At 48.3% G+C, this 23568-nt stretch overlaps 1 protein-coding gene across 2 annotated transcripts in view; it reads right to left on the bottom strand.

Moving 5' to 3' along the window:
* The window catches only part of WDR44 (WD repeat domain 44), a 46662-nt gene that overhangs the window by 5654 nt on the left and 17440 nt on the right, over positions 1 to 23568 (bottom strand). For both annotated transcript variants that reach the window (XM_084813564.1, XM_084813563.1), the window contains exons 3-16: positions 20259 to 20333; positions 18062 to 18740; positions 17835 to 17956; positions 16405 to 16500; positions 14326 to 14462; positions 12310 to 12393; positions 10027 to 10133; positions 8737 to 8888; positions 7845 to 7983; positions 7660 to 7724; positions 5712 to 5825; positions 1898 to 2020; positions 1273 to 1464; positions 900 to 1001 (exon numbers count right to left, since the gene is read on the bottom strand). In XM_084813564.1, coding sequence (XP_084669690.1) covers positions 900 to 1001; positions 1273 to 1464; positions 1898 to 2020; positions 5712 to 5825; positions 7660 to 7724; positions 7845 to 7983; positions 8737 to 8888; positions 10027 to 10133; positions 12310 to 12393; positions 14326 to 14462; positions 16405 to 16500; positions 17835 to 17956; positions 18062 to 18518 — 1890 coding nt within the window. In that variant the 5' untranslated portion in view covers positions 18519 to 18740; positions 20259 to 20333. The remainder of the gene's footprint in view (positions 1 to 899; positions 1002 to 1272; positions 1465 to 1897; positions 2021 to 5711; positions 5826 to 7659; positions 7725 to 7844; positions 7984 to 8736; positions 8889 to 10026; positions 10134 to 12309; positions 12394 to 14325; positions 14463 to 16404; positions 16501 to 17834; positions 17957 to 18061; positions 18741 to 20258; positions 20334 to 23568) is intronic.

The raw sequence follows: 23568 nt of genomic DNA, 5'->3' as shown, positions 1-23568 counted from the left end.
CATTTAAGACAAGGTATTCATGTTCACCCAGCACTTACTTCCCTAAATGGGAGCGAATCTTGGCTGAAAATTAAGGTATAAACATCAACTATTTTACATGCTCGATGTCAGGGTTGGATCGGAGCCCAGAGAGCCCCAAAGCAGTTCGGATTCTGAGGAAGAGATAGAAACCATGGGAGAGGAACCTGCGCACTATTCAGAGGCGCAGCCAGGGGGAGAGCCCCTCCTGGTACACATTCCTGAGAGTGACAGAGACCCTGGCAGGGAGAGGGAGGCGCAACAGCAGTTTCTGGATGCTAGGTGCTGGCACAGCATCAAGCGGGAGATGGTGGGCGCTGAGAGGAGGCGCTAAGCCTGCTTGGCGCGACGGCAACAGCGGCGCCCCAATGCCCCACGGGAAAGGGGTGGACTCTCTCCTCCTAGCCCATAAGTTCAGAGGTTTCCCACCTTCCCCTCCAAATAGAGATCAACTGATTCCTAAGGTTAGAACCCCTGAGTAGGCAGCTCTCTTAAGATTCACTTGTAGGATCAAGCACTTAGCATCTGTAAGCATCATTAAGCTGAATGGAAATAAAGCCTTGGAAAAGAGCCCTATTGTCTGCATGTTGATTCTGGCTACCTGAGGATTTCAGAAGGCAGCAGGGGTGACCTCCCGACACTCAACTGCAGCTTGGATTAAGTCCTGCCCTATCAACCAACCTGGCGCCAATGGGGGAAGCAGCTACTCAGAAAGGGAGAGGGGCCATTGGCTCCTGGTTTTATCAGGCTGTCTGGCTCCCATGATTTCAGCTGTCCCTGCTGGCATGCGCTCAACATTAAACTGGCCTGTGGAACTGCACACACAGCACAAAGAACCTGAGTGACCTCAAGGTAAGAGTCCACCAACACCGCAGGGCTACCTTATTTTCTCCCGGCAAGGGCTCAATCCCAGTGATCTTCCTTCCAACTCGATTCCGTCCTCTCGTTGACCGCACATGTATCTGCGTATGATACTTCAAGTGCTAAATAGAAAAAAAAGAAAAGCATTCAAATATGTAGATGCACTGAGCTATGGGGAAAACACCCACAGCTCTGCACCAGGGTGGCTAAAACTACTTTGGGACCCAGAAGCAGCTCGTGGGTAAACAAATGGTGTCAGCAGTACGTGCTGAAGGCAATATTAGTTCCAGCAGGTAAAAGGGACTCACTTTTGAATGCAGGTGTGGAACCAAGGCAGAAGGTCTGCTGGTTGGTTCCCCTTAGTACAATGAGAGCCATCAAACACTGGCTCACCTCTGTGTCATAGAAGATACACCGGCCATCATAGGTGCCGATCACAGCGTATTTGCCATTCTGGCAAAAGTTTGCTGCTGTGATCAACTTCGTCTGCCCATCCACTTCATTCCATAGTGCCACTTTTTTGTCAGGAATGTTCCAGAGTCGAAGTTTTCCATCCAGTGAGCCACTTAAGAAATATCTGTCGTCCTAAGAAAAGACAGGTGATGCCACAAGGAATTAGCAGCAATGTTCTGGGCCCATCTATCTGCTGTTGCCTCCCCCCATCAGAAATGCAACAAACAACCAAGGACGGGACGAACAACGAGGGACATACAAGTGCTGGCTCTAGCCTCTGACGCACGATTTCACAAGCTCTGGGTTTCATCTCTCCTGATATTCTGATAGGCTTGGGGCCTGCAAGGGTGCAAACCCATGGGCTTGTTGTACACCCCACATGCTCTTAAAGTGCAACTGATTCATGCAATCTGCACCTCACACACTCTCCCCAAATAAGTACAACCTGTATCCTGATAGTTTCCTTTCCTGTTCCCTTACTGCAGGTAATCTCTCATTCAATTCATATTTAAAATACAAAACTAGGTTAAAAACCAGGCCAGCCCACAAAAAATAGGCCACTTACCCTAGGATGGAAGGCGATAGCAGTGACAAAGTCAATGTGTTGGAAACAGCACAGGCATTCCCGCCTGGATATGTGCCAGAGCCTGACTGTCTTATCCATGGATGAAGAAAGCAGAAAGTAATTCTAGAGGGGATCAAAATGGGATGAATTATTTCTGAGGTGGGTAAAATTTAGGGTGAGCCCTGACCACAGATGCAATCTACCATTACGCCTCATCTGCTCAGAGCAGAAGAGATCTCTCTCAATGCTTGTAGTTCCATGACAGGAATAAGGGAGGAAAATAACCCTTCATGCATACTAATGAAGCTCGTGCACTGTTTAAAGTTAGTTAGTTATTTCTATACCGCCCAATAGCCGAAGCTCTCTGGGCGGTTCACAAAAATTAAACGTAGCGATGGCATTCCGACTTCGTTCGTAGGAATCCAGAGGCTCCCCAAGGAGACCAGGAATAGTGGAAAGGCAGTTTGTACACCATTACTGAGCTTTCCCCATCATCTGCAGCTGCAGGGAGAGGTTTGGGACTTTCTAGACTGGCCATTGGCCCATGAGGAGAAAGACAGGAACGGGCCCCCGCCTGGCCACCACACAAACCTACTACATCCTTGTTTTTGTTGCTTCTGAGGATGTAGATGGGGGCATATTCACAACACTCACCATAGGAAAGCAACAGGGTGAGAGGGAGAGATAATGTTTCTCTGCTCTGAAGAAGCACCCTGTTCTACATAGACCTGCCAGGGATGAAGATAATCAGGTGCCCTTCCCCAGGTGCCCTCGGAAATTCGGCTGTTGGTGAGCAGAGGGGGCCTTGTGGGTTGTGGTGCTTCATCTGTGGGATGATCCCCACCCCACCCCACCAGAGAGGCCTGCCTGGCATCCACTTGGTGTCAAGCAAAGCCCCTTTTTTCTCAAGTTCTTTTAGATATGAGCAGAGTCTGGTTTTATTTCTTTTTTATGACGGTTATGTGTCTCATCTTCTCTGCTGTTTTGATTATGTTGTTGTTCAGTCGTTCAGTCGTGTCCGACTCTTCGTGACCCCATGGACCATAGCACGCCAGGCCTTCCTGTCCTGCGCTCTCTCCCGGAGCGTGCTCAAGTTCATATTCATTGCATCCGTGATGCTATCTAGCCATCTCATCCTCTGCCGTCCCCTTCTCCTTTTGCCTTCAGTCTTTCCCAGCATCAGGGTCTTTTCCAGGGAGTTTTCTCTTCGCATTAGGTGGCCAAAATATTGGAGCTTCAGCTTCATTATCTGTCCTTCCAATGAGCACTCAGGGTTGATTTCCTTTAGGATGGACTGATTTGACCTCCTTGCAGTCCAGGGGACTCGTAAGAGTCTTCTCCAGCACCACAGTTCGAAAGCATCAATTCTTCAGCGCTCAGCCTTCCTTATAGTCCAGCTCTCACAGCCATACATTACTACTGGGAAAACCATAGCTTTGATTAGACGGACCTTTGTCGGCAAGGTGATGTCTCTGCTTCTTAATATGCTGTCTAGGTTGGCCATAGCTTTCCTCCCAAGGAGCAAGCGTCTTTTAATTTCATGGCTACAGTCACCGTCTGCGGTGATCTTGGAGCCCAAGAAAGTAAAATCTGTCACTGCTTCCATTTCTTCCCCTTCTATATGCCAGGAAGTGATGGGGGCAGATGCCATGATCTTCGTTTTTTTAATGTTGAGTTTCAAACCAGCTTTTGCACTCTCCTCTTTCACCCTCAACAAGAGGCTCTTGAGATCCTCTTCGCTTTCTGCCATTAGGGTGGTATCGTCTGCATATCGGAGGTTGTTGATAATTCTCCCAGCAATCTTAATTCCGACCTCTGATTCATCCAACCCAGCATTTCTCATGATGTACTCTGCATATAAGTTAAATAAGCAGGGTGACAATATGCAGCCTTGTCGTACTCCTTTCCCAATTTTGAACCAATCGGTTGTTCCATGTCTGGTTCTTACTGTTGCTTCTTGACCCTCGTACAGGTTTCTCAGGAGACAGGTAAGGTGGTCTGGTACTCCCATCACTTTAAGAATTTGCCACAGTTTGTTGTGATCCACACAATCAAAGGCTTTAGCGTAGTCAATGAAGCAGAAATAGACGTTTTTCTGGAATTCTCTTGCTTTCTCCATGATGCAGCGAATGTTGGCGATTTCATCTCTAGTTCCTCTGCCTCTTCTAAATCCAGCTTGTACTTCCGGTAGTTCTCGGTTCGCATACTGCTGAAGCCTAGCTTGTAGGATTTTGAGCATCACCTTGCTGGCATGTGAAATGAGCGCAATGGTGCGGTAGTTTGAACACTCTTTGGCGTTGCCCTTCTTTGGAATTGGAATGTAAACTGACCTTTTCCAGTCTTGTGGCCACTGTTGAGTGTTCCAGATTTGTTGGCATATTGAATGCAGCACTGTGTTTTGATTATACTGCTATTATTATTTTTATGATATGGTCTTTAGAACAGTTAGTTTCCTTGAGAATTAGGCTAGTCCGATGGGATATAAATTCTTCAAAAACAGTAACAACATGACTGCACAACCACCTTACCAATGGTGAGCGGGTTTGTCACATCTGTCCTGGGCTGCCCAACTAGACAAGCAGTGGGAAGGGTGGCTGTTTGGTGGAAGAGCCCCTGCTTCGCATGCAAAGGGCTTGGGTTCAACTTCCAGCATCTCCAGGCAGGGCTGGGGAAGACTCATGCCTGAAACCCTGGCAGTCGTACAGACCTGAGGTCTCCCATGTGGTGCCCAGGGACACCTCTCTCGGTGCCGGCCAGGCTCCCTGCCCCTCCTGATTGCTATTTTATTTTCTCAAGATTTTTTTTAAACTGGGCGGCTGGCCTGCTGCACAGTGAGGTTCTGCCCTCCAGCACCATCTTTATTTGGGTTCGAAAGGGAGGTTTTGTGCTCAGGCCCCACCTCTGCCTTGTATTTAGGTCTTGGGCAAGATACTTTTTTTTTAGTCTCACCAAAGGGAGTGTTTTGTGACCAGCCATGGACAACAAAGAAGCCATTTTAAGGATGGGCAAGCCCCCACTCCCCATGACAGTCATTTTCTGAGAGTGCCCACAACACTCAAAATACCAAATGTTCCCACTGACCCAAAAAGATTGGGGACCCCTGGTAAAGATCATACTGAACTAGACAGACCAAAGTACAAGGCAGCTTCCGACTGTATGCACACGTGCCACAGTAGAATCCTGCAAGGCACGACAGTTCCGTCTCTATGCACAGTCATTTGCTTGACAGTTTTGAGGAGGTGCCCTAAATACAATTTGCTCGCAGAAAAGGTAATATCCTAAACCACACAAAAGGCCACCAAACAATATAGGTTATAGGAAACTCTACACACACACACACACACACACGTGTTAAATATACATACCTGTATATAAACTGAGTCAGTGACAATATTTTAGATATATTTAAACTTGTTTATTTTTGTTTTACAGGCTTTATGTAGAATCGCTGCAATTATGAGATATTAGTTGTAAGTGATGATTATATAGGCCGTAATTTGTGTGTATTTTTCCCACTGATGAACACCGTCTCGGTCGAAACGTGTACGGGACAGGGGTATTGCAAAACTTGCATAGCCCGGTATAGGTACCAATTCTCATAATATGTATGTAGGGAATACTTGAGGACTGTTTATAATCTTTTTAACTTAGTTTGTAATATTTTATTAAAACCTTGTTTTTAACTGTATATGAGAATTGGTTGTATATTTAACACACCTGTATATGTGTGTATGTTTCCTAAATATAATTTGCAACTGGCTGCATAATGCTGCTGCTTTAAAAAACAAAACAAAACAGAAATAGGATGTCTTACTTTAGACCAGGACAAATCCAGGAGATCTGCTGTGTGCCCTTTATATTTGCAGAATGGCCGCTGGCGAAATGGCGTGCTTTTATCATCGGGGTCCTCATCGTTTCCGCTGCAAACCTTTTAAGCCAATAAATTGGAGCCATGAGACACAGCAGGAAGACTCAGAGTGTCGAGTGTGTTTAGAAGCCGCAATGACTTTTGTGAGTACAGACAGGAGTCCTAGCAGGTCACATGCACACCCAAAAAAAGCGGTTCTGAGCAGCGGAGCTCAACGAAGGCACTGGAGCATCTTTATCTGGATTGGGGTAGTGACTGCCAGTATGTTTTTAAACTCCTCCCTCTTGCCACAAATAATAAAGGCTAAGAACTTCCTTTACATAAAAAAATCTGGAGTTATGATTTTGAATAAGCTGTCAGATGCTGCCAAGGCACACAAATTTCATGAACTGAGATATTTGGGAAACTCCTATAAGCTGCCTGCACATAGCTGGTCCCAAATGTAGGCATGGGTTTACCCAGCAAGGCAAGCATAAAAAAGGCACAGTTTTGATGCATGCAGAATCATGCTCTCTACCCAGCCTTCCTTGACCTTGTGCCCTCAGATGTGTTGGACTACAACTCCCATAATCCCCCAACCAGCACAATCATGGTCCAATACATCTTGTAGAGCTGGAAAAAGTGCAGGAAAGGGAAACTAAAACAATCAAGGGGCTGGAGCAACTCCTCTATGAAGGAAGGCTACAACAATTGTTTAGCTTGGGAAAAAGGAGAGTAAGGGGAGACATGATACAGGTGTACAAAATTATGCATGGTGTGGAGAACGTGGAGAAAATTTTCTCCCTCTCATATAATAATGGAGCCCAATGGGGCCATCCCATGAAGCTGATTGGTGGGAGATTCAGGACGGATAAAAGGAAGGACTTCTTCGCAGAGTATAATTAAACCATAGAATTAGCTACCATAAGATGTAGTGATGGCCACCAATCTGGATGGCTTTAAAAGAAGTTAGAGAAATTCCTGGAGAAGGCTATCAGTGGTTACTAGTCCTGATGGCTATGTGCTACGTTCAGTATCAGAGGCAGTGTGCCTATATGCACCAGTTGCTGGGGAACACGGGTGGGAGGGTGCTGTTGCACTCATGTCCTGCTTGTGGGTTTCCTGTTGACAGCTGGTTGGCCGCTGTGTGAACAAAATGCGGGACTAGATGGACCTTTGGTCTGATCCAGCAGGGGTCTTCTTACTCTCTTATCTGGAGGGCGCCAATTGGAGAAGGCTGCTCTCCACATTCCTGGTGCCAGCTTTGCTTCCTCTGTGCTTTTCTTCCTCACCCTCCCCCACTGCCTTTTCACTGAAAGGAGACAATATCAGCCTCATCTTTAAATAAAGTTGTAGAAAGTAATTGTTAGGCTAAGGAACTCAGGCAGTGAGCGCAGCGTTTAATTACCTCCAGCATTCACATCCAAAGTCACGCCAAGGGAGCAGCATTAATTACCCAAATGTCAGGAGCAGATGTAAAGTTTTTTAATGGCCTACTATCAAGTTAGCTCTGGATTCTTCTCAGAGTCCTTCTTCCCTCCCTGCGCCAATTCATTGCCACTTCCGAGCACTCGGTCTGAATCTCATTCAGGAACAAAAGGCCTTGTGGACCAACCTCTAGCTAGAGAGCCCATCCAAAGATACACAGGCCATACTGCATACCAGCCTTCTCGACCCTGGTGCCCCCCAGATGTTTTGGACTTCCATCAGCCTCAGCCAGCATGGTCTATGGACAGGAATTCCAGGAGTCCAAAACATCTGGAGGGCAGTAGGCTGGGGAATGCTGCCCCATGCAACCCAAACCACAAGCAGGACATCCTGGGGTGATGCAGTGGGAGGGGAACAGTGGGGAAGCCTACAGGTGGGGAGGCTCACTTCATGCCCCAGATCCCAAGGACAAACGGGTCCGACTTACCCCCGTATCATTATCCGACTTGGAAGAATTCAAACTCTCTTGAGATGGGGAGGGGGACACTCGGCCTGAAACACAGGATCAGAAACTCCCTTAAGCACAGCTTCTTTATGAACAAGCCATCTTTCCTCAAGAGGTGCCCTGGCTTCCCGGCTGCTACGGAGCACCAAAGCGGAAGAAAGCCATACCTTCCGTGTTGTACTTCATCCGCATGTTATTGAAGTAGTCAAAAGCGTTCTTCAGCACCCAAATCCTCACCACGTTGTCCTGCCCTGCAGATGCAAGCAACCTGCCGCAGTGGGAAAACTTCATCGTCCAAACAGCGCCCTGTTGAGAGAAAGCGGGCTTGCAATCCGGCGGTAGTCACAGTCCAGCAAGATCTGCCACTGCCAAGCCAGGCCAGATGCGATCTAGGCCAGCAGGGCTACCCTCAGGATCTCCCGCCATCTTGGGCCTGAAAAGCCCCAGCCTGCACTGACATTGCACCTCCCAGCTGGGCCAAGCTCCTCCCACCACAATTATCGATAACTGTAATTTATTGAATTAATTTATATCCCACCTTTCCTCCAAGGAGCTCACCACTACGGACATGGTTCTCCCTCCCCAATCATTTAATTCTCATGGCAAACCTTTACAGGTAGCAGGGCAGGCTGAGAAGTTGGTGACCAGCTCAAAGTCACCCAGTCAGCTCCATGGCCAAGCAGGGATTCGTACCCAGGTCTCCCCAGCCCTAGTCTATCACTCTGACCACTGGCATGGTGCAGAACTTAAAACGCAACACAGACCCTGCTCTCAGGCTTACACTCTAAGAAGAGAATGAATGAAAAAAATGATCCAGTTTTTGATATTTTTATATATAACTTCCTGCAGGATGCTTTGAACGGGATTTGAAAAAGCGGGATACAAATAAATAGGCTGCTCCTGATAGCATCATCATCAACTGGAAGGAAAGCCTGAAGACTAGTTTGTGTTCCAGGCTCGCCAGGCTCAGTGTCCCCCGCCCGCCCGAGAGAGCAGCTCTCTGGATCCTTCCCCGTCCCCACCCAGTCACTGTGCTTAAAACAGAAAACAGTCACCTACCATGTGCTCCCCACTGAGATCCTGAACAACTTTAATTTGTTCAAAGTCGTAGGGCCCCTTGAAGCCATGCGCCGCTTTGAATTTCACTGGCCTGGTGTACGGCATTCCTTCATCGTCACTCGAAGAGGGGTCATCTTGGTCAGTATGGAAGACTGAGAAGAAAAACCAGCAGCATGTCCAGCATCAGGGCCTATTCTGATACATCCGGAAAATCCAGAGGGCTTGGAACGAGATGTGCAATTAACACACCCCTCGGCTCTAGAAACATCATGGAGCATGCTACAGCATCAGCAATGTGAAAGCACACATACACTGAAATTTTAAAAAAAGAACCCTTCCCCAACTTGTTGTCCTCCAGATGTGCTGGGCTGCAACCATGATCGCAGCTGCAGTCCAATACACCTGGAAGGCAACCGATTGGAAAAGATGGAAATAAAATAGGCTTGGCATTTATATGGAATTTCAGACTGTTCAAAAAAGCTTTATATATGGACACTTGAAACCTCCTTACACCAAGCCAGAAAACTGGTCCTTGTTTCTACTATTGTCTTCTTCAAGGGCAGGCAACTGGGTGCCCTTCAGAAGTTTGGGACTACAACTCCCTACAGCCCTAGCCAGCATGGCCAGTGGTCAGGGATTATGGAAGTTGTGGTCCAAAACATCTGAAGAGAACCAGGTTGCCTTTCTCTGGTCTTCTTTGATGGCAACTGCACTCAAGGGTTTCATGCGAGGGTCTGTTACTGTCATTGACCTCTGGCCTCCACCCCACATTGTAAGTTATTTAAAGAATTTTGACAACCGCCCTGTCAAGCTCAACTGTCACCACCAGCAGCCATTCCAGCAGGCTGTAGTGAGAGAGATGAGAGAGGTGGAAGCTAGGCTGTTCCAACAGCCCTGCTGAAAGACTTAATCCCCCCCTCTTTTCCTTGTGAGCTGTGTCTTTTTAGATTGTAGCCCTGCAGACAGGGGCTGTCTTCTTTAATGGATTGTTTGTAAGTTGCTCCAGGAGCCTTTTTGGCTGACAAGTGCAATAAAAATATTTTAATTAACTAAGCAAGCAAGCAAGCTGATCTATATTATTTTTGTACTGCAGCTGGGGGTGCTGAAACTGAGAAAGAAAAGCTAGCTTAAGTCAGAGACAAGGTTTGAGCCACACATTCAATCATAAGAGAAAGACAGACAGACAGACAAACAATGCCCTCCCTGCTTCCTGGGCATATTCCAATACTTCATGCTCCCCGACCCCGCTGCCACCACCAAAAGATCCCCCTCCCCCTCCCTCTGCCTCACCTTCATCTCGAACGCTCTTCACTTTATTGACAGCACGTTCGCCATACTCTTCAGCCAGGTGCCTCGCCCTCTTGACTGACTCGCCCAAGAATTTTTTCAGCTTAGTCCTTTAAAATAAAAGAAGTTTCGTTTCAAAACTATCATCACCAGCAAATGCATTTGACAGCTGCATTCATGAGAGGGAGAAAGGGAGTCTGCTACACAGTGTGGCTGCAATGTGAAAACAGGACATCAATTCCCTTCCTACTTTTCGCTTAGTTTAAATATTGATATTTTACTGTTCTGTAAAAAGATAATCCGAAGCATCTTACAGTAAAAGAGAAAAATGCAACTGGGATTGAACTGAAAACACTAAAAGCGAACCAACAGCGAAATGTGACAAGAATTAAAATATGAATGCACAGGCAGTGCAGCCAAGAGCATGAAAAACTTTTGCCTCTTCCGCTCTGGAGCGCCAACCAACGATGGCTTTGAAATGCAAGGCCTGGTCAGACACCTCCACAGCCCTCTAATCCAACTGAACAGCTGCCCACGTCAGAGCAGGTATCACACAGCCTTCCAGATGTGTTGGACTGTAACTCTCATCATTCCAAGTCAGCATGGCCGTTGCAAGGCCCCAGGTTGGGAAGGCTGTACTAAACCAATTGCACTGAAGCGTTCAAAAGCAGGTATTTGCCATAATGGATCAACAGACACCCCGCCCCCCATGGTACAAGGCGGTTCAAGCTTTGAGAGGGGGAGGGCAGTTGTGTGGATGCCCCAGCTGTGCTAGAAGAGACACTTGGCTGAACACTGTAAAAATCAGAAGACTGGAGTAGCTGGACTCTTGGCATGATGATTTACTGCAGCTCTTATGTAAAAAAGACATTTTTTTAATTAATGTATTTAAAGTATTTATACCGCATCCTTCAAAAAAGGGACTTTGCCAGGATGACTCACAAAACAGAGAAAATGAAATGCACATAACCATACATTTCAACAATAACATCTAAACACAGCAGATAAAAATAGTGCCAGTCATCAGGGCATAAGAATTTGCCATTAAAAGACAGGGCTGGCGGGGAGGGAAGGTGTTTGCCAGGTAGGCGGCCAGGCAAGAGAGGTCCCACAAATGGAGAGCCACCACCAAGAAGGCCTCCTCCCCAGTGGCCATTTGCTGCCCTTGAAACGGCGGGGGTAACCAGGGAAGGGCCTCTGAAGATCATCTCAGGGTATGGACAGGCTCGCATGGAGACAGGGGTGTTTCCATCTGAGTCACCATACGAGGCTGCCTGGACTGGTGCCAAACGTTCAAGAGATGCCCTCAGAGCAGGGGAGCAGAACCTTACTCCCAAGGGCCACATCCAGCCTGTCTGGCTCTCTGGGGTTGCCCAAAGGGCCACGCCCCTTTCCCCTCCCCCCCAACGTTTGGTAGTTCCCCAGCTCTGATGCAGCTCTCCCCCATTCTAAAGGGCTGAAGTCCCTCCCCTAATGCTTAGCTATTGGTGGTAAGAGCCTTAAGCTACAGCATGGTGGCGTGTTGGCCACACCCCCTCTCCTTCGCCCCGCCCACCACCGGAACGCAGCTCCCGAGAGCTGAAAGATTTAACACCCCTGCCTTAAGTAGGCAGGGTGCATGCAACAGGGAGTGTCAGGTACCCTCCTGCACTCACAGCCCATAAATGCACCCCTGTTCCTCAACAGTGTCACCACCTCCCATTGCCCCTTCGCAAGAGTTCCACCAGCTGATTCACATCTGGGGTTGTGTACAACGGTGGCTTTGCCTTAGTGGAAAGCACTTCCGTTTGTGCAAGGCGGGACACTCGAATTTTTCAATCCCTCTTCCATACTTGAGCCCCTGCCTGGCCCTGAAAAGCGGGGGAGGGAGGGGAGGGGGACCTCTGGAACAGTACGAGAGATGGCATGGAGGGATGCAGTCGGCAGAGGGCGTTGGTGAGGGTCAGGAGCCTTGCCTTGCCTGAGCAGAAGCACTTCCCACTAGTCCAAAGCCACCACTGGATACAAACCTTGTTGTTCTTGTAATGAGTTTGAGGTACAACAACAAAAGCAGTGCGGAGTGTTGAAAGGGGACTTGGGAGATCTGTGTTCTAGGCCCCACTCTGCTGTGAAGCTCATTGTGGGTGACTCTGGGCCAGTCGTCGACTCTCAACCTAAGCTACCTCACAGGCTTGTTGTGAGGATAAACTGCGAGAGGAGGAAGATCATGTATGCTGCCTTGGGCTCCTTGGAGGAAAAAAGGCAGGATATAAATGTAATAAACCAACAAGGAAGCGGCAGCCTTACGTTTTCTGCTTCAAGCGTCCTCCATCGGTGTCGCTTTGCTGTGACTGCATTTTGTCTTCATCATCTGACTGTGCCCCATCATTACTGTGAAAAAGTAAAACAGTCGTCAAAATTATGTACCAAGCATCCAAACTTCTCAGTGAAATTAACCCTGGTAGCCACCAACTTCTCCTCAGAAGGTGGGTCCTGTATTGATGATTGTATTGTCCCAGCATATGGGAGTAAGGCAGCAGTATTCATACAGGAGTATGCTGCCCTTCAAATACCCTGGTCCTGGACCAATTAGGACTTAATCTTAATGCCAGTAATTACGAGGGAAGACTGAGAGAGCTGGGTATGTTTAGACAGGAGAACAAATTATTCAGAGGCAAGAGGATAGTCATCTTCAAGGGCTGTTACACAGACAATGGAACACACTGTTCTTCTCTTGTTCCAGAGCAGAGGAAGACAAACATTTTGGGCCCATGGGCACATCTGGCAATTTGAGAAGCTGTTGTGGGCACCACCACAAAATGGCTACCATAGGAGGTGTGGCTAGTCACAAAGAACAAGTAACCTGCCCCAAAGACTAAGTACAAAGCAGACACGGGTTCTGAGCCTGAACACAATAAACAACTCTTTTAAACCCACACTTTTCAGCACCAACATAAACCTATTTGGTAATGTTTTAAAAGTGGGAGGGGTAGGGCATCTTGGTGGGTGCCAAGAAAGGTGTCTGGGGGCACACTGGTGCCCATGGGTGCCACACTGACTATCCCTGCTCCATAAGGTAGAACCCAAACAAAGGGGATTTAGACTAAAAATTAGGAAGAACGTCCTGAATGGTACACGCTGCTTAGGAAGGTGGTGAGGGACTCTCCTTCACTGGATGTTTTTAAGCAGAGCCTAGATGGCCACCTATCAGGGATGTTGTGGCAGTAGATTTCCTGCACTGGCAGGGGTGAGACTAGATGATCTTTGAGGACACTTCCAACTCAACAATTCTATCAATTGTGCCTGGAAACAAACTGGCAATCAGCAAAGATCTTTAAGGACTGGCAAGATATGTTCATTTCTAGACATGCCAGTTAATAGCCTCACAGCTGTAATGGCACTTTGAACAGTCTCTTCAAAGGCAGCTCTGTGTAAGACTGTGTAAGACTTTTTTTATCAGCTTAGGCTGGTATACCAACTACGCCCTTATCTGGACAGAGATAGCCTAGCTACAGTTATCCATGCTCTGATAACTTCTCGTCTGGATTACTGCAATGCGTTATACGTAGGGCTGCCTTTGAAAACGGTCCGGAAACTTCAGCTGGTCCAAAATAGGGCAGCAAGATTGTTAACAGGGACTGGCCTGTGAGCTCATATTACGCCAGTACTTTTCCAGCTGCACTGGCTGCCAGTCCATTTCCGGGCCCGATTCAAAGTGCTGGTGTTAACATTCAAAGCCCTTAACGGCTTGGGGCCAGGTTACCTGAAGGATCGCCTCCTCCCATATGTGCCTGCCCGGACCTTAAGATGATCATCAGCGGCCCTTCTCCATGAGCCCCTGCCAAAGGAAGTGAGGCGGGTGGCTACTAGGAGGAGGGCTTTTTCTGTTGTGGCACCCCGGCTCTGGAATGAGCTCCCTAGTGAGGTTCGCCTGGCACCTACATTGTACTCCTTTCGGCGCCAGGTGAAGACCTTTTTATTTTCCCAGGCATTTTAGCTTTCTAAATTTTTATCTTTGCTGTTTTAAATCTGTATTTTAAACTCCTGTACTGCTGCTAGGTTTTATTGTGGTTGTATTGTTATATTGTGGTTTTAATGTTCTATATATTTTAAATTGTTTTATTGTGTGTTGTTTGGTTTTAGTTTTTGTGAACCGCCCAGAGAGCTTCGGCTATTGGGCGGTATAGAAATGAAATAAATAAATAAATAAAAGACGCCCTAACAGAGCTTATGAGGGGACTGTACACAGAATGACATCCATCAGGAAACACAGATGCTGGAACAGATCACCGCCAGGCTCCGGCTGCCGCTCTCAACCCCTACCTGACATATTCCTTCGTCCGTCTCATGATGTGCAACGTCAGGGGGTTGATGCCGGTGGGCAGCTTCTCCTCAGCCAAACTCAAAGGTATCTCCTCTCCTGTGTCGAGGTTCTTGATCATGACACTGGCCAGGATTTCCTACAGAGAAGGGCAGGAGGGATGGAAGGGTCACAGACAAGGTACACGGACACAGTGAGACCAACATCCAGTTGCTGGAAGGTGGTAACAAAAGTATATCGAACCCAACCTGTTTGTGCTCGAGTTGTATGAGCTTTAAGAAAGGAGGTAAAATGCCCCGCCCTGGTATGTCTTCACCAGGCAGAGTGATGGCTCTCCTGTACTCAAGCAGCACTTGAAATCTAGAAGACTCCGCGTTAGAAGGCCTGAGCAAAGTCAAGGGGCATGTTAAAAATATTCAAAAGTACAACCACGCGCAGGCCTGGGTTGCACATAACGCTAAGCCTGGTTTGTTGTTACACAGGATTTGTCTGGTAGATGATCAAAACAACATTTATTTTTTCAGTCCCTGGGTTGTTTGTTTCCCTCCTCCCTGTATCCTAAATGCCTTTGTGGTGCAACCTGTATCCTAAATGCCTTTGTGGTACAACCCAAGTGGCTGGGTTTTTGTTTTTTTTTACTTCTTTTGCCTGCTGCCTCTGTAGCCTGGCAAAACAACCCATGCACAACCCACAATTCTGCATTCACATGTAACGACAACCCATGATTTAAACAACCTAGACTTCGCAACTCAACAACAATCCATGGTTTCTCTTCCTGGGATGTGGTTAACAAACCATCGTTTGTTAGCACGGCTGCATTCACACATCACAGAAACCAAAGCCACGAGTTAGTGTTATGTGTGGACCAAGCCACACATGCCTCGCTACAATAAGGGTCAAAGGAAAGGATCCACTAATGAAAGGAGGATGGATAAGGCCACGGTGGCACCTCAGCCCCAGGCCTGTCACTAACTTACCAGAATTCAAACCCGTGGCTACTACCTTATATGGTTTTAGAAAAGGCTTAGACAAATGCATGGGTGATAACATCAGTGCAAATGGAGGATAGGTCTGCTCATGGCTATTGGCCATGATAAGGAAATGGAGAGCCTCCATGTTCAGGCGAACTCTACCTTTTAAATACCAGATGCTGGAGAGCAAAGAATGGGGGCGGGGATGTGATGCCTTCACAACCTGCCTGTGGGCTACCTTAGATGGGCCTTTGGTCTGATCCTGCAGGGCTGTTTGTGTTTCTGCTGGTTGCCACCATGGGGCAGCTGGCACTCTGCATGTGCCACCTCCACAGCTGGAAAAGGCAACCCAAATGATTGGGGGCTGCAGCACCTGGCTGGAGGAGGAGGAGGAAGAAAGGCCACAACTTTGAAGGCTTTTTGGTTTAGGAAAAAAAAATAAAAGAGCGGGCATTAAAGAAGTTAATGAAGGTACGCTTGGTGGACAGTGAGACCGTGTGTGTGTGTGTGTGTGTGTGTGTGTGTGTGTGAGAGAGAGAGAGAGAGAGAGAGAGAGAGAGAGATTACTTTGCGCAGTGCATAATCAGCTGATGGAATCTGCTGCCGCAAGGTGCGTCACAACGGCCACAAACTTGAACATGGGATTAGAGAAATTCACAGTAGATAGAAGGATCGGTGGCTACCGGTCATGATCACATGTTTTCCAAGGTTTTAATTAAATTCTTTTAAGGGGCCAGGGAATGGAGAGCTTCGTGGGTGCCATGGCATCTGCAGGTGCCACACTGGGGACCCCTGGGCTACAGCTTAGTGGTAGAGCATCTGCTTTGCATGAAAAATCTATCCAGTCTTCAGCGACTCCAGGTAGGGTTGGGAAAGAGTCCCATCTGAAACCCTGGAGAGCTGCTGGCAGTCAGTGTGAACAATGCTGAGCTAGATGGACGAATGGACTGAGCTGGCAGAATGCAGCTTCACAATGTTGGCGGGGGGGGGGGGGTCTTGAGTATATGTGAGCGTACTTTTAAGCACAGAATCCCCCCAAATCAGTACTCAAAGATGAATGCGAATTGGAAGAAGGTAATAGCTGCAACGCCCCTTGCCCCCAAAGGATACCTCATCTGTGAGTTCTCTGCCAGAATTAGACCTGGGTCTCTGAGGCCCGATGACTTTGCTGATGATCATCTGCCCATCAGCCGGCTTCCCATTTTCCTGCAATTACAGATGTGCATTTGCTTAAATGCAAAAAATGAAAGAGAACACATTATTTCACTCACATTCCAGTACCGGAAACTGGGTCAAGGTATATTGCACAGTATAAATGGGATTTCCAGAGAGCGACATCATAACTCCGGCCAGTACCAACTTGCACTCTACTTTTAAAAGGGCAGCCAAACTGAAAGCAGACCAAGGCTGCAATTCTAATCACTTACTAGGGAGTGAGCTCCATTGAACAATGGGATTAACGCACAGGATTGTATGGTGGTAAACCTGTTTCTGAACTATACCACTTCAGATTTTAGGGCAGGGGAACGGCACATGATTGAATCCTCCTCCGTACAAAAAAAAAAAGTTCCCTATTTATCAATAGCTGCCATTTTAGGGAGAAGACTAGGTCAGAACTCTTCTTCCCTGACATGTCAGTTTTATATAGACAGTAGACCCTTTTGTGTGGAACAAGATTCAGTCATATGAATCCCTGTCCCAGCTGACCGAAGTGGTTACAGGCCAGAATCCTATACCAAAAAGGCCGGCCCCAGGTTTCGTGCAGTGCCAAACCTCATTGAGATAAGATGTGAGGTAAGGTGTAAATGTATCATCATCATGATAATGATAATGATGATGATGATAATAATAATAATAATATCATAACCATTTATTCTCTGATCACAGGCCCATTAAAATAATAAAGAAGATCTGTGTCTCTCTGTCCATCTGTCAGTGCCATAGTGCCAAGACACCTGGAACTTGGCATGCATACTACTGAGGGGACCATAATGCTATGCACCTCGGGGTTATTTTGTTTTAGAAATGCATGAATTAAATTGTAATTAATTTAAGTGTGCCCATGTGGTTGAAGCCTGCAGTAACAGCTTCACGCCAGCAGGGGCAGGCTCCCCAAACCCACACACAGCTTTGCAGCCCGTACAATCTGAAGCCGGGGGAAATTAGTAGGCCGAGGGCCCGAGTGGTATGTCTACCCCCTCCCCCTGCTGTGGCAGACCGGGCAGACCCCTTCCTCAGGGGGCGATAGGGGAGCACCATGACGGGGGCTGCGCCTAGGGTGCCAGTGGGTGGCTTTCTATGTGCTCTTGAATTCTTGACTTGGAAGAGCATTCAAACAGGCAATCCTACACCGGTGTTCTGAAATGGCACAGTCCCGCCAAAGACGTATGTCCTGCACTTCTTCTGAAAGTCTAGATCAACTCTTTGGCACGTGCTTTCAGCTCCCTTCCTTTCCCCACTTGGTCCCGGAGAATGATTTATCCCAGAACCACTTAATTTGTCCCAAGTGTAACTGGGTATTTCAATGGTCGCTTGCTTACCTGTGCTGTGACGATTTTGTCTCCGCTTGTTGCACTTGCCAGATCCAAAGAAGGCTGAGAATCTTTCCCCATGGATTCCATCGATGCGTTTGGAGGCAAGAGACCACCAGCCAAGAAAGGAACTGAAGCAAGATTTGACATGTTAAAGGGGGAGGCGGAGAGGTGAATGGATAAAATCGAAATGTGCAGTTCACGGCTAACTAGGGATTTACAAAACTGAAACTTGCCTTCCAAACCAGGTATTTTTTGTGTCTCCATTTCCAAGTCACTCTTTTTCTTCCGTGGGGGTGGGGCAGGCCGGGCAGGGGGCGGAGGCCTGGGAGGCGGGCCACTTGCTGGGGGCGGGGGCCGGGTCGGGCCAGATTTCTTTGTGCTGGCAACAATGTCTGGCTCTACGGTGAGCTGCCGCGGGGGTTTGGCTGGAGGCATCTCATCACCCATTGACAAATCTTTGCTGGGCATGACATCCAAGGGGACTGACTGGTCAGAGACGTCCGCCTGCCTCACGTCGGTCGCTTCCTCGCTCTTCCAGCCCTCTTCTGGCTTGCTGCCTTCTGCTGTGTGCAGCTCTTGGGTTTCACTTCCGATTTCAGGTGAAACAGCGGCAGCTTCCCTTTCTTGGCGCTCCGGTGCATCGTCATCATGGCCAGCACCGTGAGATGGCAAGACTTGCCTGGATTCCATCCCGTTGGCCACAACCAGAGCCTGGCCTGACGGGGCCTCATCCTGCCCCTGCAGTGCTGCTTCTGCAACCAACAGTTCGGGGATATGCTGGAGAAGGTCTGCTCCAGAAATCCAGGCGTTTGCGTGTGACGAGGGGGGGGTCAGTTCCTTTCCAGACGGGCCCAAGGGATCGTCCTCAAGCTGATGTGCCTTCTGGCTTTCTTCTATAATATTGTCAATGATCTAAGCGGCAAACAAGATGTGTTACGTACAGCAGCAGGCAGGCAGCAAACCGGTGGAGAGCGTGGCTGACTGTGCGATCGCTGGCAGAGGCGCAGCGTGTTGGGAGGCCCGTCTGCCGCAAGGGGGACTGGCGGGTGCCCTGGGAGACTGGGTGCCCTCTGTGCCCAGAGTGGGGACATTCCAGGCCGCAGGGATCTCCTCCCCTGACAACACATAGGCAGCAATATAGAGCCAGTGTGGTGTTGTGCTCAGACCAGTGGAATGGGACTCGGGAGATCCGGGTTCCAGTCCCCACACAGCCCTGAAGCTCACTGGGTGACTATGGGCCAGCCACTGACTCTCACAGGGTTGTTGTGAGGATAAAATGGAGAGGAGGATCACGTATGCTGCTTTGGGCTCCTTGGGGGAAAGGCAGGATGTAAATGGAATACATAAATAATAAACATCATCCCAAAGGCGGGCACATCAGGATTCCCCAGTGCAGCTCGTACCACAGCTGACAGAAGCACCGCCGCTGTCCAGAAACTGTGGTCCTGTCCTTGAAAGGGACGTGCAATTTTCACAGGGCTACCTTAGAGCCGCAAAGAGGATGCTGGCCCAGTGTTCGGAGGGTGGGTGGGTGGGATCGCAGAAGTACACAATCTCTTACAGCATAACGAGCAAACTCTGCTGGTTTGCATTCAGAAAAAAGCCAGCACTTCAAGTCTCCAAAGTTTGGGAGATGCTGATCTATTTGAGGAGGAGGATTCCAAAATGCCATTTTCTTTTGTAAAAGGAAGAACAAAAAACTGCAATATATATCAAGTCAAGCTTGGCATACAGGGAGGGATTAAGACTGGCTTCTGGGGTCTGCTTGTGGACCTGCCTGCAGTCAAGTATCAGACTGGTGGGCAATCGAGGCAGGGCCTTTGCAGGGGTGATCGAGACGTGTTGGATTACACTGGGTTGGGGAAGGCAGTCCTAGGGTAGTATCCCATGTTAGTCCTACCTAGAGTAGACCCACTGAAATGAATGGGGCTAAGTTAGCCTGGGGGCTTCACTTTTAGCTTTTTACTTCAAAGAACTGCATTTTAAGAGCAGCAGATGACGAATTCATCTGCTAAATTGTTTCAGTCTCACTACCAACTTGGGGGACACCAAAACACAGAAATATTTATTTATTTAAGGTATTTCTATACCGCCTTTGCAAACAAAACTCACCAAGGTGGTGCACAAAATGTTTGAAAAATAAAAGAACTAATCAGATTAAAACATAATAGAACAATAATAGCAACATAGAGAACTAAACTAATTTAGTTTTCACAAATTCTGGAATGGCTTTGGAATACAGCTTCCTCTTAATTTTCTCCTAGAATATCCACATCTGGAAACTGTACTGTAACAATACAAAAATGTCTGGAACATGAGTGAGTCGCAGGCTCCAAAAGTGAAGCTGCTTTTCAGTGCGCTGCTAAAAAGATTGGTTTCACAGCTCCTTAAGATCCACATGTGGGCACTGTTAGTAACCGCGTAACAAACCTCTTTGGGGTCATCTTGCTTTACTTCCAGTGTTCGTGCATCACACTCTGCTGTCTGTGGATCACTGGCCAGTTCCTATAAAATAACCAAGCATAAGGTAAACCTCTTTATAAAGGCCCAAGTGCAAAAAAGGCCACAGGGCAACAGAGCACAACACAGACAGTGCCACCACACAGAAACACAGTGGTTGCAGCAGAGCATATTGGGCAAAGGGTGTTTTATGGCAGCTTAGGATACATTCACATGAACAAAAGGCAAATCCTTTAAGAAACTGAGGAGCAGAACAAGGGCCATCTAACCCAGCACCCCACTTTCAACAGTGGCCAGTCCAGCCCCCCGCCCCCCCGGGCCATTCACAAGTGAGGCATGGTGGCCACAGACCTCCTCCATTGCTTGTTCCCAGCATCTGGTATCCAGAGACCAACTATTCCTGAAATTGGAGGTTCTATTTAGCCATCAGAAATAGCTATTTAGCTATATAGCGGGTGAGAACCCTCTGCTCCATGGATTAGTTTAGCACAGCCTTCCCCAACCTGGGGCCCTCCAGATGCATTGGACTACAACTCCCATAATTCCCAGCCAGCATGGAATGATGGAAGTTGTAGTCCAACACATCTGGAGGTCACCAGGTTGGGCAAGGCTGAACTAGTCCTTTTTAAAAACCTTTTTTTTAGGACATGCATCCAGGTGGCGCCTCTTCCACTTCAAAAGCAGAAGAGCAGACTAGCCCTTGCAATGCCAGTGACAGCTCAAGACATAGAGCGGCTGAATGTCACCTTGGCCCAAGGGCTCCAGCAGGACCTACCTGGGCCACTGCACGGCCCACCCACATTCCCAGTCCCTTGGCTGCAAGCCGCCATTTTGATTTGCCCACAACGCCTGGGACAAACCAAGGTAGCATAGCTCTGGAGCACGGCAGGAAGATTAGACCCAGCGGCTGCCATTAGGTAAGCCCATAGCCATGAGAGCAAGCAAGCAGGGCCCTCGGGAGGTTCATTTGTAGGGGGGCCTCCTTTGAGTGCTTGGCAAGGACACAACCCGAGTTAAAGCCCAGAAAAGCACTAACTGAAGCAAAGCAACCCTTCAGAGGCAGGACTGACTGCATGGGCAGAGCACTGGACGAGGTAACCCTGCCCATGGTTGAGGGAGTGCCCAGCCCATCACCACTACGTGGGGCAGGGCTAGAGCCAGACTGATGGCCCCCCGGCCGCATCCTCTTTCTGCACCCCTGGGCCCAATTTCCCATTTGAGGAATGCCCCCTCTAGCTCCATACCCACGTGTTGCTGTTTTCGCCAGGCTTTTCTATCAGCAAGTTAATGTGCTCTGCGTTTTATTGTTGCCGGTTTCATTCTCTAGTTTTTATCAGGGAGGATTTTTGCTTCCGCTGTGGCGATGTTCCAGTCTTTATGCAAATTATTTTCAGGTGCAGTTTATGCTTTTGTATTTGTTTTTTAAGCTGCCTGAGACATTTTTGGGGGAGAGGTGGGGCATAAGTCCCTGGAGGGTGCAATCCTATGGGGCTGGCGGCCGCCTCCGAGCTCCGAGGCGACTGCCTATCCAATGCAGGGCAGGAGCAGCGTGGAGGGGATCTTCTCCACCACGTTTCAGCCGCCCTGCATTTGCAGCTAGACAGCCGATTTCAGCTGTCTAGCTGCAGGAAGGCGGGGGGGGGGGTGGCGAAGGCCGGACGACGCACAGGAAGCGTCAGAATGGCACTTCTGCCCTCCCCTCCCCGCCCCCACGAACGCCCCATTTTTGTGGCTCCATGCTGCTCTTATGCGCATGGAGAGCAGGGCCGATCCATGCGGCCCACGAGGCAGCACAGGAAGGGGTGGAGGTCAGTTCTCAGGGAACCGACCTATCCTATGGCCATCCAGCTGCTGTCTAGCGGCTATAGCATTGCGCCCTTAGTAAATAAATAAGTACAAATTCCCTCTATGCATTGAGGTGCATCTTCTAGTGCTGGCACAGCAGCGCACCAACTCAACACTCGTGGGCAACACCCTCTCCATCCCTTGGGAAACTGCACAGCATCGTCTTTGCTCCTTCTAAGCAGATACACGAGGGTTTTTTTCTCCCCTTCCTCTCCCCCAAATGTGTACCAACTCCTGGCCTACTTAATAAATGCCAGAAATTCAGCTGTGCTGTCGCTGCTCATGGTGGCAGCATGCTAATTACCTGTGTGGGAAGCAGCGGTGCTGCCTCCATGTGCTAAATTTAGAGCTGTGCTTTCACATAATCTCAAGCTTTTCAAACCGGAGTGCTCTACTCCCTTCTGTCACCGCACTGAGAAACCCGGGGAGCAGAAAGGTGCCAAGAGAGAAAGAAGAAGCCAACAAACCAGGCACCAACTAACAAGGCTTAGCAGAGCTGCTGGATTTTGGTTAAATCCGAAATCAAAGCACAGCAAATGTCTAGTTTTGAGCTATGCTTAATAATAACTGCTGTACCTTCCCAAAGCAACTTCCAAGGAGGCTGGATAAAAAATTGGTGTTAGAATGCAGAGATCTGGTAGACCAGATTCAAACAGCTACAGGCCAAGAAAAACAAACTTTCTGAACTTGTAGATCTCCTTATTATGATTACCACCCCCGCCCCCTGCTGTTTAGGGCAAGTCCCCACTAGACAGCTTACAATAAAAATGTTAGAAGTAGCAACAACAACGATGGAATAAATAATTTGCAAAAATTGAGAAATGCTGGTTTACATCAAAGAATATGAACATGGATGGCCCAAAACAGAGTAAGCTGTCTGCTCTGAGGAAGAAGAGGAGATAGTCAAACTCTCCCACTTGGTGTGTGTTTGGGGGGTGGGGTGGGCGCTGCTGTCAACGTCAGTTGCGAGGAGTGGGGGATTTGCATTACAATTTTGTTACGTAGTTTAAGAATGGACTGATCCTGGTCTTCACGTGTTCTAGTCTCCTCTTTTTTAAAAAGATCCCTGCAATCCACCAACAGGTCTAAAATTTACTATGCAAGAGCACGTGCCCAGAATCCCTTACCAATTAAAGCATTTCTGCCTTGTGTGAAGTGTCCCTGTCCCATGTCTGTTGTTTTGCTTAGTAACACAGACATGGCTGCCTAGGTCAGATCAAGATCCACCTGGTCTGGTATTCCTGCCAAGAACCCCAGCTCACTGCAAACTAGCCAGTGGGGGAATGAGGCCTGATTTTCCCACATGTGTGTCCGTGTGTGTGTTGAGAGGTTGGTGTAAAGTGGCACAGCAGCAAAACAAGGAGGCTCTGGACCCACTGTGGATGCCGCCAGTCTTAAGGTAAAACATATAAAAAAGATAGATCGATATGTGTGT

Source organism: Heloderma suspectum, chromosome 9 (assembly GCF_057233095.1).
Source record: "Heloderma suspectum isolate Gila_16-S chromosome 9, 16-S_ref, whole genome shotgun sequence".
Classification (NCBI taxonomy): Eukaryota; Metazoa; Chordata; class Lepidosauria; order Squamata; family Helodermatidae; genus Heloderma; species Heloderma suspectum.
Note: the sequence above shows the minus strand (reverse complement) of the source record. Positions and strands in the feature narration are given on the sequence as shown.